This window comes from Sorex fumeus, unplaced genomic scaffold, assembly GCF_029834395.1.
Source record: "Sorex fumeus unplaced genomic scaffold, SorFum_2.1 ptg000098l, whole genome shotgun sequence".
Classification (NCBI taxonomy): domain Eukaryota; kingdom Metazoa; phylum Chordata; class Mammalia; order Eulipotyphla; family Soricidae; genus Sorex; species Sorex fumeus.
This window is the reverse complement of record NW_026606155.1, coordinates 14,933,347-14,950,774: the sequence shown is the minus strand read 5'-3', so window position 1 is coordinate 14,950,774 and position 17,428 is coordinate 14,933,347. Positions and strand designations below refer to the sequence as shown.

General features: G+C 40.1%; 1 protein-coding gene across 1 annotated transcript in view; it reads right to left on the bottom strand.

The window, feature by feature from the left end:
- Positions 1–12,030: 12,030 nt before the first annotated feature.
- Positions 12,031–17,428, bottom strand: part of GTF2A1 (general transcription factor IIA subunit 1) — a 41,328-nt gene continuing 35,930 nt past the window's right edge. Inside the window, exon 9 of the mRNA XM_056134454.1 lies at positions 12,031–13,729. Within this exon, the coding sequence (XP_055990429.1) occupies positions 13,622–13,729 (108 nt within the window). The 3' untranslated portion in view covers positions 12,031–13,621. The remainder of the gene's footprint in view (positions 13,730–17,428) is intronic.

Below are 17,428 nucleotides of genomic sequence, written 5' to 3'. Positions count from 1 at the left end.
GCCACATAATTTACTTAATTTAACGTGTTATGATAAACATAACTATAAATTTCACAAGACAAAAAGCCTAGAATAATCATTGGCATATTGTGCTAAGTATTTGTTGAGCTTGAATTAAAATTTTAATATGGGGATCTCAAATATAGTATAGGGGTTATGATGCATGTTTTGCATCAACCCCTGACACGACCTGGTCCTCTCCACTCTGGGCACGTTGGGTATAGCCATGCCCTGGAGACGCTAATTACTGCTGAAATAGCCCTGGTAGATTTAGCACCGGAAGCAGCACAGTATCGAAGGTGCTTAGCATTGAACTGCCAACCTGGTTGGCTGCAAATTGCCTGGAAAAGCCACAAGGTCCTCTGAACACAATTTGGAAGGGCCTCCCAAATAAAAGAGCTTTCCAATGTATTATTGTTACTATCTTTGATAGTCACGGTGCTCCCGTTGTTCATCAATTTGCTCGAGCGGGCCCAGTAACGTCTCCATCATGAGACTTGTTGTTACTGTGTTTGGCATATCGAATACATCACGGGGAGCTTGCCAGGCTCTGCTGTGCGGGTGAGATACTCTCGGTAGCTTGCTGGGCTCTCTGAGAGGGGCAAAGGAATCGAACTCGGGTCGGCCATGTTGGTCACTTGTAAGGCAAACGCCCTACCGCTGTGCTATCGCTCCAGCCCAGTGAGCCCTTAAAAATACACCCTCTCAAATATAAATCTATCTCTGATATAGTATACCAATTTGTCAATTATTTCTCTATGAAAATATTTGCATCCTTTGTGGTTAGAGATGGCCATAAACAAATTATTTTTGAGCAGTCTCAAACCTACCCCTCACTTTTTAATAGTCTCTTGATTAAATCCTCCTCAATTAAACCCTTTGAGTAGATCATCTGCTTCCATCTGCCATCAACTTCATCAACACAAATAAATTGAGTCCAGACATTGAGAGTTTTGCATGCCAGAATGTAAAGTTTGGTATATATTTGGTAGAAGGTGGAAAATATTAAGGATTTTTTATCATAGGTTTTGTGGGCTGTGCACTGCACAACTCTATGTAATAGTTTCACATCTCTTAAGAAAGGTGGTTTAGCTGAATACTTGTGCGCTTCCAAGAACCCTAGAACAGCACTTACCTGACTTTTGAAATGAGCTACATATGTGTCTCTTTCTCAACAATTTGAACTTTCCAGGACTGGAATCAGTCTTACCTGTCACTGTATTCTTTGAAACTAGATACATGGGAGTAATTAATGAGAAGGAAGGTAAGAAGGAAGAGAGGGAGGGAGGGAAGGAGGGAGGGGGAGAGGAGTGAAAGTAAAATATATGTAACTTCACATTGGGATCAAAAGAGCTTAACTAGTTGTGTATTCTATTTGGGCAAATCTAAGTTTCACCTGTGTCCTAGGTAAGTGCAGTTATGGGACAGATAAACCAGTAAATTAAATGGATCTGGCAGATTTAGCCTGAGTGAAAACATGGCAAGGTTAAACTCTTTTCCAAATGTGGCCATGGTTAAGCAATTTTAGACCTGAGACATGAAGAACAATCTCCTACTGAGAGCTGACTGAAAATGTTTCTTCCCTTTCCTCTTGCCAGAGAATTGGGGCCTTGCAGTTATACTCAAAGTTGACTGGAGTCACTCAACTGGAAAAGATGTTCTCCATCCGAGGGGTTGCCCCACTGAGCCCAAAGCAGTTGCTTCTCCTCAGCTGTACCAAATTAAAACTAACTTAACTCCTACACCCCTCACCTTTGGATCTCATTCTCTCAGCAAGTACATCATCGTAACTACCAATTACTCTGCTGCTGAATCAAGAAATACAAAACAAATGCTGAACAATAAAAGGACGTGAAAACTGGTTTTGCTTTTTCTCCTTTTTGCCTTAGTCAGAAATATATAATTTGTCAGAAGTATTGGCAAGAACCCGTCACGAATTTGGTACATCGGAGGTAGTTTAACAGAATATGACATATTCCTGCATTCTAAGAAATCCCTCATCTTGTTTTAACTGTTTCCCAGGATTGTTGTCTATTTCGATAGTGATAGATGACGTGGAAAGTAGATTTCAACACTTGCCCTCCGTTCCCTCTTCCTACATCACTAACTACTCAGCAGTTTGATAAAAAAGCTTCAATTCTCAAAGGGTAACATATTGCAATCCAGGCAATCTGATAAGGTTACTCAGGCCAGTCAGGGGCAGGAATTAGTCTAAGGAAAGGAGCACACAAGGTAGGAATGTTTCTAACCTAATAACTTCTATTTTGCATGTTGAGCATTAGACATTCACAGGATGCCCTACAACATTATCAGACTGAATCCTTGGGTGAAGCCAAGCTATGTTTTAGCTTCCTCTGATATGACCTTCCTTCCCACCCCTCCACCCCCCACCTGAATCCAGAACTCCATTGCTCATCCATGGTCAAATCCAAAGCAACACTATTCAGAAAATACTCTTAAAAGGAGCAGTTATTTAGCTTCTGCTTTGTCATCTGGTGTTTCCCTTCCAGTTCCAATTAACAAAGTTGGAGTTCAAAGTACCTCAATGGAAGCACTCAGTGTTGTCAAATATTGAAACGCATCTGCCAAGCTACATGGAGGAACACAGTTTTTCAGTAACTAAACCTCTATCAACAGCGCTGTGTTTCCTAAGGACAGTAGAGACAAGGGTCAGGAGGATTACTCCAGAGCTTGGAAGCTGATCTCATGTGCTGGAGGAAAAGGTAGCTGGGATGGAGAAGGGAGCACTAAGTAAATGATGGTTGGAGGGATCGCTCGGGATAGTAGATGTGTGCTGAAAGTAGACGATGGACCAAACATGATGACCGCTTGGTACCTGTATTGCAAACCATAACACCCAAAAGGGCAGAGATGGTAAGAGGGAATGTGCCTTCCACAGAGGCAGGAGGTGGGAAGGGTGGGGATGGGGAGGGATTCTGGGAACATTGGTGGTGGAGAATGGGCACTGGTGGAGGGATGGGTACTCGAACATTGTTTGACTGAAACACAATCATGAAAGTAAGTCGGTAACTGTATGGTGATTCATCAAAATTCAAAAAATTATTTTTGAATGCTGTTTGTTTTATTTTTGCAGGGAGAAAGGCTCCCAGGTAGTACTCAGGCCTGGGTACTCCACTGTCAGTTCTCAGTGAACAAAGCTGGTGGTTCAAGGCAAGGGCCTCAGGATGCAATACTGCTTTGGCCCTGTGAGGCTGGGGATTATGCGAGGAGCCGCCAGGGTTGCTCTCTGCAGTGTTTGGGGCAGGGAGCAATCCCGGGACAGGCACATGTGAGGGATGCGGCTAAACTACTAGCTTCCAGCCCAAGAGCGTGATCATTTTAAATTCAGAATTCAAGATAATACATATTCATAAGTAAATTTAATTTATAAGCAAAATATTGACCAAATCATCCAAATACATAAATAAAATTTTGTTTGGGCAATGGAGCTCATGCACATTACTCTCAGGAAAAAATAGAACGTAATTAACCTGGAAAAATGTATCAATCATTAATTATAAATGTGATCATTTGAATCCCTCGAGCGCTTTTATCCCTTGTATCATTTTAATATTTGCAAAGCAAAACTGTAACTGCTTATGGAAATCACCCACAATCTACTACCAGATACCAAGGTCTGTGAGTGAATTTTTGTTTGTTTTGTTTGGGGGCCACACCCAGTGGTGCTCAGGGTTTGCTCTGGGTTCAAAGCTCAGAGATCACTCCTGGCAGTGCTCAGGATTCATATGTGGTGCCAAGAATCAAATCCAGGCTGGCTTCAAGCAAGAAAAATCCCTGCCCTCTCTACTATCTCCCCACTCCCTTGCAAGTGAAACTCTTTTCATTTCTTGTTATTTGGTAACACACATTTCACAACATCACAAGTTATTTCTGAAGTCCATTCTTTCCCCACACTAGGAGAGAGTGCTTCAGTTTCCTAAAAGCTCTAAGACAACTTGCGGTCATTTCCAGAGCACACACTTCACTCTGAACCAAAAACTTAGGATCGTAAAGATGTAAAAGCAAAGCTGCAAAATGAGTAGACTGCACAGTCATTCCTGAAAGCCCCTGGCTCTTCCTCTTACCAATCCTATTTTTTTTAAACTTTTTTTTATTGAATCACTGTGAGATAGACCATTACAAAGCTGTTCATGACTTGGTTTTAGTCATACAATGTTCCAACACCCATCCTTCCGCCAGTGTACATTTCCGCCAGTGTACACCAGTGTCCCCAGGTTCCCTCCCATCACCCCCCAACCCCACCCCCTGCCTTCCTCTATGGCAGGCACTTCTTTTCTTCTCTCTCTCTCTCTCTTTCTCTCTCTCTCTCTCTCCTTTTGGGCATTCATTCATTCATTCATTCATTCATCATCCTGTTATTCGTCGATTGACTCGAGCAGGCCCCAGTAACGTCTCTTTCATCCTAGCCCTGAGATTATATTCAAGGCTCTTTAGGAGAATGAGACCCATCATTGTTACTGGTATTTGGCATATTTGGTATGCCACGGGGAGTTTGCCAGACTCTGCCCTGTGGGCAGGCTACATTCGATAGCCTGCAAGTTTGTCCAAAGTAGGAATGAGATAATAAGATGTCATAAAAAGATGGGCATTGTGGTTTGCAATATTGATCCTGAAAGGTTACTCATGATTATAATTATGCAGACTTTATATCATTTATTATTTAAGTGAAAGATACATATATTCAATTACATACCTCTCCTATTTTAATCATTAAGTGAAAAGAAAATTTTAGGATGATTTTACTTAGTGGGGGAAAATAAAATTCTCATTGCACCAAAAAAAAAAAAAACAGAAACTTTCTTTAAAAAGACACTCGAATGGTCAAAAGGTACATGAAAAATGCTCTTCATCGCTAATCATCAGGGAGATGCAGATCAAAACAACAATGAGATACCATCTCACATCACAGAGACTGACCCACAACCAAAAGAATAAGAACAACTAGTGCTGGCACAAAGGGAGGAAGAGACTCTACTGTAGGATAACGTTTGTCCTTCCTCCCTGGCCACTGGGGGCTTGCGTTTGTTGATTGCCCCTCAACCTGTCAATTACCTTTGTCTTCTGATGAGGCTCTGACTTGTAAATATTGTCTCTCTTCTCCTTCTCTTGTCCTTTGCATGGTTAGTTATTTCAGAGCAATTGCTTTTTGTACAGATACAGGAAGACAGTTAAAAAGACAAGCCTGTGGCTTGGGAGTTGATTGACTCCAGATATTACCTCCTGGACATCTGCTCTTGACTCAGTTGCCCTTACTTCCTAGATCCCCAGAAGCAGGGTCCCGACGAGGGACTAGATGGACCCAGGGCAAGCGGTGCGCTAGCTACCCTGACATTGAAATGGGCCTGGCCGAAGTGCCATAATGCTTAACTATAAGAGCTTGGTTATGGACAAATTCTGTCATGATCCAAAAGTAATAATTAGATTTGGACCCTGCTGGGGTTAGGAACGATTAATCCTTCCTGAGCACTGTAGTCTGGCTCTGTGGTGAGATGTCCCCAGAAGAGTCACCTTGTAAGTGTCTATTACTGTGTCCATGCAGAACGGTAAATATTCGGAAGAATTAAAGATATTAATTAAGTTGCTGACTAGACGAAACCAGTGCAGTCTCCTGCCCCTCGCCTGCCTGTTCCTCGCCAGGGTCCCTTGGAGGGGAGCGGGTTGAGCTTTCCTCCCCGCCCCGACCAGGGCTTCGGCAGCGGAAGACCTCCAGGACCAGCCACCACCATGCCGAGACCACTCTCCGCACACATGAAGGTACTGGCAGAGGGACAAAGCCACGCGGGTTCCGGGGCCGAGATCTCCAAGCCTACTCGGATTGGAGTTGAGCATCCTCCACCCAGATCCTCCAAATTCCAGTAGGCGGGGGTCACACGCAACACCTGGCCCCCTGGTGCCGTGTAATCCCATCAACGGCCAAGACTCAGAGACTATAAAATCCAGCTCCCGGAACCGCGCAGCCGCGACATCTTATTATGACATCTTATTATCTCATTCCTACTTTGGACAAACTTGCAGGCTACCGAATGTAGCCTGCCCACAGGGCAGAGTCTGGCAAACTCCCCGTGGCATACCAAATATGCCAAATACCAGTAACAATGATGGGTCTCATTCTCCTAAAGAGCCTTGAATATAATCTCAGGGCTAGGATGAAAGAGACGTTACTGGGGCCTGCTCGAGGCAATCGACGAATAACAGGATGAATGAATGAATGAAATGAATGAATTAAGTTGCTGATCTAAGGAGGAGAAATACACCTTAAGGGCTGTTTTGTCCTCATGGGCTGCAAGTGGCCAGAAAGACTGGAAAAACATTTTGACTGTGCTTCCCGTAGGGAGGCGGGGTTGGGGAGGCATGGGGAGAGAGAAGAAAAAGAGTGGCTGTGGAGAGAAAGGGGGAAGAGAGACGGTTACAGAGACAGAGAGACAGAAGGAGGAGGAGATTGAGTGAGAGAGTTCGAGGAAGACTGAGGAAGAGACAGAGACAGACGAAGAGAAGAGATATGGAGGAGAAGGTTGTGAGTTAAGAGAGAGGCTGAGAGCTGAGATTAAGAGTGGCTGGGGAGATTGGAGAGGAGTCAAGGAGAGCATTGTAGAGTGAGTTAGAGGGTTGGAGAGAGCTGAGAGAGATGAGAGATTGAATAAACAGCAACTAATCAGCAACCAGCTATGCCTCGTTCTTCCTACGTTTGTCCAAGGCAACAGCTGTCCCGGGTGGGGAAGCGGTTCGAGCACCAAACATGGGCAGAAAGAGAGAGCTGCCCGGAGAGCCCGAGAACATCTTTTCATGTGTAATCTCCAAGCGAAGCAGTTTTCACAGCTCGAGGGGGGATTTTCACACTCCCCTTCATTGTTGGTGGGAATACCAACTGGTCCAGCCTTTTTGAACACAATATGGACATTTTTCAAAAAATTAGAACTTGAGCTCCTATTTGACCCAGCAATACCACTTCTGGGAATATATCCTTAGGGCCCAAAAACACACAGCAGAAACACCAACTGTACACCTATGTTCAATGCAGCACTATTCACAAGAGCCAGAATTGGAAACAAACTGAGTGCCTAGAACAGACGAATGGCTAAAGAAACTATGGTACATCTACACAATGGAACACTACTCAGCTGTTAGGAAAAATGAAGTCATGAAATGTGCCTATAAATGGATGGACTTAGTGTCATGCTGAGTGAAATTGAGTCAGAAAGGGACAGATAAAGAATTCCTGCATTCATTTGTGGTATATACAAAGTATATACTGTAGATTTATCCACAGCCAGGGAAAACAGGGTCTAGGAGGGCTGGTCAGTGGTTGGAATCAACTACAATGTGTGTGGGGTGGACGGTAGGTAAGATAGACAAGGATGACAATAATAGCTGGAAATGATCATGCTGGACAGGAAATGAGTGTTAAAAGTAGGTAAAGGAATATACGTAATAACCTTTCAGTATTGTACTGCAAGAGGCAATGCCCAAGAAGGGGGGGGGGGGGGTTGTTGAGAGGGGGGGAGGGAGGGAGGGGAGAGAGAGAGAGAGAGAGAGAGAGAGAGAGAGAGAGAGAGAGAGAGAGAGAGAAGAAAAGCACCTGCCATAGAGGCAGGGTGGTGGGGGAGAGGGTGGTTGGGTGGCGATGGGAGGAAAACTGGGGACACTGGTGCTGGGAAATGTATGCTGGTGGGGGGATGGGTGTTGGAACACTGTATAACTGAAACCTAATTATGAACGGCTTTGTAAAGATCTCACAGTGATTCGATAATAAAATCTAAAAAAAAACTGCTGTATTTTATATATGTTAACAATAATGGGGGAAAAAATTCCATTTTACAGTTGTCAAAAAATATCCAGTACGACAATCATTTTACTACATCTTAGATTTGGGAATTAAGAAAATATTTAGATTGGAAAAACGCTTCATTATCTTCTGCTTCATTTTTCCTGCAGGAATGATTTTCCTTCCCCTGGGCACTGTCTTACCAAAGTGAGATGCACTTCACAAACTCAACATCCAAGTCTTGTCGGATCGTTCACCAGTCTTTCACTGCCTCCCCTTGATGAAATTACATTTTCTTTTGCTTATTATTTTACTATCTCTTCTCAGATTCAGCACTTAAAATATGTAATTATGAAAGGAATTTGTGACAACACTGAGGATATAATACCACTAGTCTAAGAACTATAAATGTCTTAGCTCATTTAATTCTCAAGACCCTAACAAAGTGATTTTACAAAAGTCCATCACTAGATACTTCAATTGAACTACACAAAACACAAGATTTGCTGACAATATCTTTATTGATTTAACTATAAGATTTTCATGCTACTAGTAACAGTATTCAAAAATTAGAAAAAGGTTTATGACACATATAACTATAAAATATACCCAATATTTAATAATTCCTAAAATATATTTAATATATAATATAAATCTCAACAATCTGATTCCCATATTAGGTCATTTATTTACAGGCTCTCAACTATGAAAAAAAAATCAACTAAACACAAAATGTCCCAAGTAATTTTATCATACAACATTAAGTTGAAAGGTATTTAATATGACATTCTAATCAATTTTCAGTTACACTGTTATGGATTTAGACCAATTTAAATTCCCAAGTCCAGGGAGTATGGTGAGGCATATACTTAGTATGAAGCTGTATTCCTGAAATTTTATAGTATTGTAAACAAGTGTTTCTTAACCTTTTCCCCTTCCTGACCTGCTTCTGCCCCCATTTCCTTCTGCCCTGTGATTATCTTATCCTACTAGTTAGACTCCTGTCTTTGGCCCATGGCCTCCCACTTCTGTGGCTTTTTACCTGTGGCCCCCTTGGAATACCTGGGGACTTGCAGAGGATCACATAGCTCCTGGCTGAGGAAGACTGTTGTAAACCAAAGGTAAATACAATAACATCTTTTAAAAAAATAAGTTCCCATGTGCTTGGAAATTAACTATTCTTTTTCTATGTTATTCAAGGAGGCCAAGAAGATAGTTTAAAGAGCTTGGGCACATGCCTTGCAAATGCTAGGACCCAAATGCTTCGATCCTTGTACTGCAAGACCTCCAAAGCACTGCCAGGTATGGCCCTGGTGACAACCAGCAGGGATGAGCACAAGCAAGAATACTGAACCACTGGGTAACAGGCAATGGGCACAGATTGCTCAGGAGGCCACAAAGGAAAAAGCTACTAAGAATTTATAAGACCTTAATAATTCAGACCGACATTCAGGCCTACTAAAAGGTATGTAGAATTTAGTAACTTCTTGAAATGGAAATTCCTAACAGAGTAAAACATTTCCCTCACTTTATGTAATTTATTTACTTTTTGGTGTTTAAGCTGCACCAGCAATGCTCAGGGGTTTTTACTGGCTCTGCAGTCCTGGCGGTGCTCAAGGACTATATGGGATGTTGGGGCTCAAACTGAGTCTGCCACACGCAAGGCAAATGTCCCATTTGCTGTACTATGGCTCCAGTCCCACATTTTCCTTTTCAAACTATTCATTTTATTCCCGTTTTCTATACAGCAGTGTCACATATTAGTAAGCAAAGCAAGCCACATAATTTTTTAAATAACATCTTTAATTAAAGTTTTTGCAAAGGTAAAATATTAAACTTAAAATAGGCCTTAGTACATCAAAATACTAAGTTCTCTAATTGTATTCCAAGATGGTCTTTAAAACATAATATCCCGTATATCACAGAAGAGCAAACTTGATCTGCAATTGTACAGAATGAATTTTACAAACATAATAAATATATTTACGCCCTTACACATAACAGTATGTACAACAGCAGTTGACAATAGTAGCTCAGAACAGCAAAAGGATTAGTTCCACCCACCCAAAAAATTGTAGCCTCGACACATATTAGACCAATTTAAGGAAATACGACTGAAATAACTGTCACTAACTATGCAGTTCTTCCCTCACAAGAGAAGAAAATAATTTCTATTGTTCCTCAAAATAAACAAAAATACTAAGTTTGGCGTCTTTTTCCTTAAATCATAGAAAATGTCAAAAGATAGACTAAGGCAGGCTTGAAAAGGGAATATAAACTTCAGAGTAATTTCCATAGCATAATAGGTTATTCAAATGCAAAACTATAAACATAAACCAATGAGGAAATATATAAAGTAACTAATTTTTAACCAAAAAATTCAAAATCTGAAATAGCTGATTCAGATTGGTGAGATAATTGAAATACAACAAAAACATACAAAGATGGATCAATAAAATATTACATTGCACAAAAGCTCCAAAAAGTTCAAGATGAAATAATCTGAAAATATAGGAATTCTCTCAAGTGAAAGAAATGCTAAGTTATAAAGGGAACTCCAAGAGTAAATTATGTCTGTTTTCTTGTTACAAGGCATATTTTACCTTCTGTAAAGGATGACGACATTATTGCTATAAGATAATCAAAAAATTACTTTGAAGGAGGCAACCCTTTTTAATTCTTCCAAAAAAGCCAGAAAAGCAATAGAAAACCAAATCCTTGATTTTCAATATAGCAAAAGAAAATCTTTATATAAAAGCTATTATACTTTTGTGTTCTTGCTTTCTAAAACCTGAATCTATTAGAATATGCTCTTCAAGAACACATTTTAATCACTATACATACTGTTCAAATCTTGATGTAATCTTAGGAGAGTTACATCAAGGTGGCTTTGATTTTAAGAGGCAACAATATAAATGTGTTATTATGATGACAATTAACAGAAAGAAATGTGAACATTTAAAAAAATATAAAAGCCCAATATAAAGATCCCCTCACATAACAGACATTTTACTCTAGAAATTAATTGCACATTAAAGAGTTGGTTTAGCCAAATGTGGCACTCCACAGAAATAAAATGTGCTCTTAGGCATTCAAATGGTCTGATTATTCAAATGACCACCAAGAAAGAGTACAAATACTGAAAGGCACACATTTCCACACTTTAGTATTGTAAATTTTACTTAGTACTGTTATTATTAACCCCTTTTTAAGCAAAAGGTGCCATCTCTGTTTGTGCAAACCTAAACAAATCCTCCTTATGAAACCATATTTTCATAATATCAAATCTGAACTACCTTCCACTATGAATAAATGTTTTCATTTAAAAATCCTGAAAGTGGGAATCCTTGCCTTTTCAAAGGAATGACATTTTAATGAAACTAAAATGATCTTTTAAATACAATGTTAAAAGCATGATTAAGAATTCAAGTACAATAAAAGATAAGCAAGTGGCATTTCTTAAAGCAAGCCACTTTAAAACTAAAACATGCTATTTGATTAAGAAGGAACACAATGCAGTGATACATGAGCACAATTTGGTATGCAGTGTTGTTTGGACAAGTTTTCAGAATTTTCACAGGTAAAAAAGCATTTGGCAAATATGCCATAACTAATATGCAATACACTGGTGCAAATACAACTTCTTGCTTCAAAATAACCCTCACGAGTCACTTCCAAAGCAGGGATTGCTCATGTTTGAAAATAACATTCTGAAAACAGGCCTGCATACAACTCAAATGAATACAAAGGTTTGCCTAGAGAAGGCCAAAAACAATGAGCTGAATATCATAGTAAGCCCAAGTTTAGTAGTATAAGAACTACTAGATAGCCAAAGAGTTCCGATCAACACTGCAGCACAGCTAAACTTTTATAGGTAGTTTAGGTCATTTTCTTCACTGGGTAAATATAAACCTACCAGCAACTATACTGAAGAACAACTGAACAATAGGATTTCTGTGATTTCGCCCTCATCTCTCTTCTCACAGTCTCTTTAACAAAAACAATAAACAAAAATCTGTGTGTGCTTTGAGAGTAGTGGGAAAAACAAATCTCCCCCCTAGAAAACTAAATTGATGTAGCAAAAATAAAACCGTATTAGCAGTTATGGTCTCTAAAACTTACAGCTTGATAGAAACCACAATTTATACCAAAGTTCAGTACATAAGTTAAGGGGGCCAATTATAAAGTGAGGTGAGAAGTAGGCCAAAAAAGAAAAGAAAAAGTTCATTAGCCTTTCTGTATTAAAAAAAAGAAAAAATTACATAATAGCTCACAGTTTTTCTTTGCAATATACTTTAAAGTGTTTGCTACTTCTGGAAACACATTAAAGGCAAATAAAAGACAAAATGGAAGACTTAAAAAAGTCAATATACAAGTAACTTAAACCATGAAAATAATTAGTTGTAAGAACACAATGGTGAAGACAAGAAGTGTTCCTACAGTTCTCTCAGGCAACTAAGTTTACACTGTAGACAAGCAGTGCCACATTGTTCTTTAGAGCCCCTTAGAGAATACAGAGCTATGCATTCTTAATATACATATTAAATTTCTATTACTTTTAATATACAAGTCAAATTTCTATGCTTTTATCCAATGTGCAAACTGGAGTCCATGTTTATATTATCAGTGGCCTGGAAGGGCCACCAAATAAGAGAGGTAAATATGTACTAGTGAGCCACTCCATCTAACCCCCAAATTTCCCCCTCAAATTACAAAGTTGCATTTAAAAAACTTGTTTAATTAGAATCCGTGTGTCTTTAAATTCTGTACTAGAAACACAAAGAAACTTTTACAATCGCTAAACTGTTTAATAAAACTCCAGGTCCTCACCATCTGCCCTATGCTCCAATCAATGTAGAGAATGTTATATGAATGTCTGTTTAGCTTAAACCTAAACACATATATAAGCATATACTTCAGCCCAAAAAGAAAATGACTATCTATTCATAAGCATGTAATTTCTGCTAGATTATACCTTTGTAAAGTAAAATCTATTCCAAGGAGCCAATCTGAGGTGTCTTTGTAAGGTACAGGGCTAAAAGAAAAAATATATAATTTTTCTCCAAGGAAAGTTAGCCTTTTAATTCTACTCAATTCAGACTAGACAGACGTCTTTAAATTATATTTAATAAGTCTGAAAACCTAATTAAAATAAATATCTATTCCTGGGTCAAAATTTATCGCCAAACTGTGATCATTGATTACTTCCTTTAACTTTTAAATAGGTGTTAGGTGTTTCTTAAAGCATGGAAGAGGTATACATATATATAGATATATTACTGAGGGAAAATAGCAAGTAAAAATATTTAAGACCTATTATGCGATTCTAAACTGTTCTCTTATACAAGTGAATGAAAATTCAACACCATAATTCTTACCCTTTTGTAAAAAGCTCACACCCAATTTTTACCAAATATAACCACATACAATAAGCAGTTTCACTTCAATCTATCAAAAGGGAAGTTTCTTCAGTTCATTCCAACAAGTATCTTCTGATTGAACCCAAGTTGGAGGAAGGAATATAAGACAAAGTTTTACATGCTAATTATCAGTGGCAGGTACCTGTATTTAAAATTGACAGTTATGGTTTGCCTACACAAAACCCCAACACCCCCCACCCCCCAACAATCCCAGGTGCTACAGTTCCATGGCTTGCCAGTTAGAAGTAGTGTCTATGTTGTCAAAGTCTCTTTGTTCCAGTAGCTTGGCTTCTACGGCACTTTTCTGACATGCAGAAATTAAGTTTTTTGGTTGGTATATGTTCCAAGTTTCAAAGTGTCCACTTAATTTTTTTTTAAGTTTCTTTCATTTTATTTATAAAAGGAAAGAAGCAACTCTTCACCATTCTGCATCTCCAATGGCTTTGGAAAATATATAATCTCTTCCGTTAAGATTCATAATGCCATCCTTGAGATGAAATTTCCATTTGTTTTTACTTCTGTGTATCTAAATAAAAAAAGATAAAATCAAAAGACAGAAAATAAAAGCACACCTACACAAAAAACTGCTTTATACACCATGGAATTTACCAATAGGTTTAAAGTGAGATAATTGATACAAGATATTGTTTTAGTCTCAGGTCTATAATTCTGCATTTGCATATAAATACAGGAAGTCTAGCTAACATCCACCTTCATATATAGCAACAATTTTTTTTAATGAGATCTAGTCTTTTCAGCGATTTTCTTTCTTGGTGAGGGTGGCTACTCTAAGCATTACTTAGCTAACTGGGACAGACAGTACACAGGCCTAGATGACGTGGTACTATTTGGGTTCATCCTATGCTTGGGGCCCCCCAGGCCACACCCAGTTATTCTTTTAAGCAACTTGCAAATACACAATATTGTTCACTACAGTCACCGAACTGTAATAGTATTATTCTTCCTATACTTTATAACTATAACTGTACTTTATAACAGCGCAGAGTCTCCTGCCCCCGCGCCTGGCTGTCCTTGCCAGGGTCCCTTGGAGGGGAGCGGGTTGAGTTTCCCTCCCAGCCCCGACCAGGGCTCCAGCAGCCGAAGACCTCCAGAACCAGCCACCACCATGCTGAGACCACTCTCCACACGCATGAAGGTACCGGCAGAGGAACAAAGGCATGCGGGTCCCGGGGCTGATCGGGGTTGAGCATCCTCCACCCAGATCCTCCATCTTCCAGTAGGCAGGGGTCACACCCACCAACTGCCCCCGGCACCGTGTAATCCCATCAACGGCCAAGACCCAGAGACTATAAAACCCAGCTCCCGGACATCTTATTATCTCATTTCTACTTTGGACAAACTGGCAGGCTACCGAATGTAACCTGCCCACACGGCAGAGTCTGGCAAACTCCCCGTGGCGTACCCAATATGCCAAATACCAGTAACGATGATGGGTCTCATTGTCCTAACCCTGAAAGAGCCTTGAATATGGCACTTTTTTAAAAAATCTCAGGGCTAGGACGAAGGCGACGTTACTGGGGCCTGCTCGAGGCAATCGACGAACAACAGGATGGTCGTGGTTGTGATTGTGATACTTTATAACTAGAAGCTTCTATTATCACAACCAGCTAGTCTTTTAAGCGACATGCAAATACACAATATTATTCACTACAGTCATCAAGGGCTGGAGCGATAGCACAGTGGTAGGGCGTTTGCCTTGCACACAGCCAGCCCGGCCAAGCCAGGTTCGATTCCTCCGCCCCTCTCGGAGAGCCCGGCAAGCTATCAAGAGTATCTTGCCCACACAGCAAAGCCTGGCAAGGTCCCCGTGATGTATTCAATATGCCAAACACAGTAATACAAGTCTCAAAATGGAGACATTACTGGGCCCGCTTGTGCATAGATGAGCAACCGGAGGACAGTGACAATCATCAAACTGTATTAGCAATATTCGCCCTATACTTCATAACTAGAAATCTCTATTTTTTGGCTATTTTCACTCATTTCACCATCACAGTGGTGCCTACTAACAACCCTTGGCAACCAATCTTTTCCCCTTTCTACAAGCTTAAATTTTTGCCTAGAGTCCAGAGATTAAATATAGATTCAACTACGAATGTCAAGAGGAATGGCTATAATGTATGCATATACACATTCATATTTTTATTAGTCATTCATCAATATAAATTGCTTTAGTATTGAGTAAATAATGCCGTAAAGAATGTGGAGGTGGCATGTCCTTGTACTTTTATCTTCTTTGCTTTTACATGCAATTTTTGAGAATGTGAAAACCACTTTTCACAGTGACTGTACCAGTTTTAATTACTACTAACAATGCACAACAGATTCCTTTTCTCTACATCCTTGACATTTTTAGTCTTTTTGAAAAATCAGTCTAACAAATATGATCTCTCATTGTAATTTTGACTTGCATTTCTGATTTTTGATGTCTAGTACCTTTTCATGTTCCTTTGAAATTGTTGGTGGTGCTTCATTTTAGAAGCCACCTGGTAAATGCTCAGTGGCTACTCCTACTTCCACTGCAGGAGTTACTCTTAGGTAACACTCGGGGATCATACAGTGACAGGGACAAAACCAGAATTTGCAAATCCAAAGCAAGCATGTCAATTCTTTTAAAAAGCTATCACTTTAACCTGATTATTTTTTGGCTTTATTTTGCTATCAGGTTGCACAATTCTTTATATATTTCGGAAATTAACTCATCAGCTATCTGATTAGCCAATTTCTCTATTCTGTAAGTTGCCCTTTTGCTTTTTTTCTTTTTATTGGCTTCTGGGTTACATCACACCTGTCGAGGCTCAGTGGTTACCTCCTGACTCTCCACTCAGGAATTGCTTCTAGCGGTGCTCAAGGGACCATAGGGGATGCTGAGGATCAGACGCATGTTGGCAGTGTGAAAAGCAAGTCCCCTATCCACTGCACTATTGCTCCAGCCCCTGCCCTTTCAATTTAATGGTTTCCTTTGCTGTGCAGAATTATCTGATGTAATCCCCACTTGCAATGTCTCTGCGTCAAACCATAAGCTCCTGGCTAAGGCCAAAGAGCATACAATCCACGCTTTTTCCCTAAGAGTCTGATAGTTTTGGGGCTATATTCAACTGTTGAGAGAATTTTGGGTTTATCAGGCAGTTTCATTCTTTTCCGCATGGCTGCCAGTTTCTCTTGTACTATTTACTTAAAAACAAAAACAAAAACCTCTTCTTTCCCCCATTGGATAGTTCTGGCTCCTTTGCCATAAAATGATATATACAGGTTTATTTATGGGCTACTCTATCACATTGCTCTATGCTTGGGTTATACTAACACCATTCAGTGTTGATGGTGTTATAATTATATAATTGATACCAGAATTGTTCTCTCTCAAGATTGTTTCAGCTATTCAAAGTTTTTTGTAGTTTGACCCAAATCTTTGGTATTGTTCTATTTCTGTGAAAAATTCCATTCAAAAAGTTACACTGAATCTATAGTTACTTTAGGTAATCAATGTTTAGTATGAACATTTTAATATTAAATATTCTAATCCAAAGAACAGAGTATTTTTCCACCTACATATGCTTTTGTCTGTGTTCTATGATTTTTAAGAGGACCTTTAATCACTTTCACTATCACCCTGTTGTTCATCGATTTGGTCGAGCGGGCCCAGTAACGTCTCCATTTGTCCCTCATGTGCTAGTGTAGCCCGATGACATATTGGGGGCTCATTCAGGATCAGGGGAATGAGGACCGTTCATAGTTACTGTTTTTGACATATCGAATATGCCACGGTTAGTTTGACAGGCTCTGCCGTGCGGGCGGGATACTCTCGGTAGCTTGCCGGGCTCTCCAAGAGGGATGAAAGCTTTTGGGGCAACCTCTAATCACCTTTACAGGTGTTCCTAGTCAGGCATACAGGCGGGTATGATACTCTCAGTAGCCTGCTGGGTTCTCTGAGAGTGAGAAGTAAATAATAAGAGGTCTTATTCTTCTGGGAGCTTGGTTTTAGAGTCTCTGGATCCTGGCTGTTGATGGGGTTACACGGCAGTTGGTGGGTGTAACTGTCTAGCTACTGGAAGGTGGGGGATCTGGGTGGATGAGGCCCAGTCCCGAACCGAGTAGGCTTGGAGATCTCAGCCCCAGATCCCGCACACCTGGGTTCCTCTACCGGTTCCTCGTCCAAGCGTGTGGAGAGTGGTCTCAGCATGGCTTTGGCTGGGTCCCGGAGGTC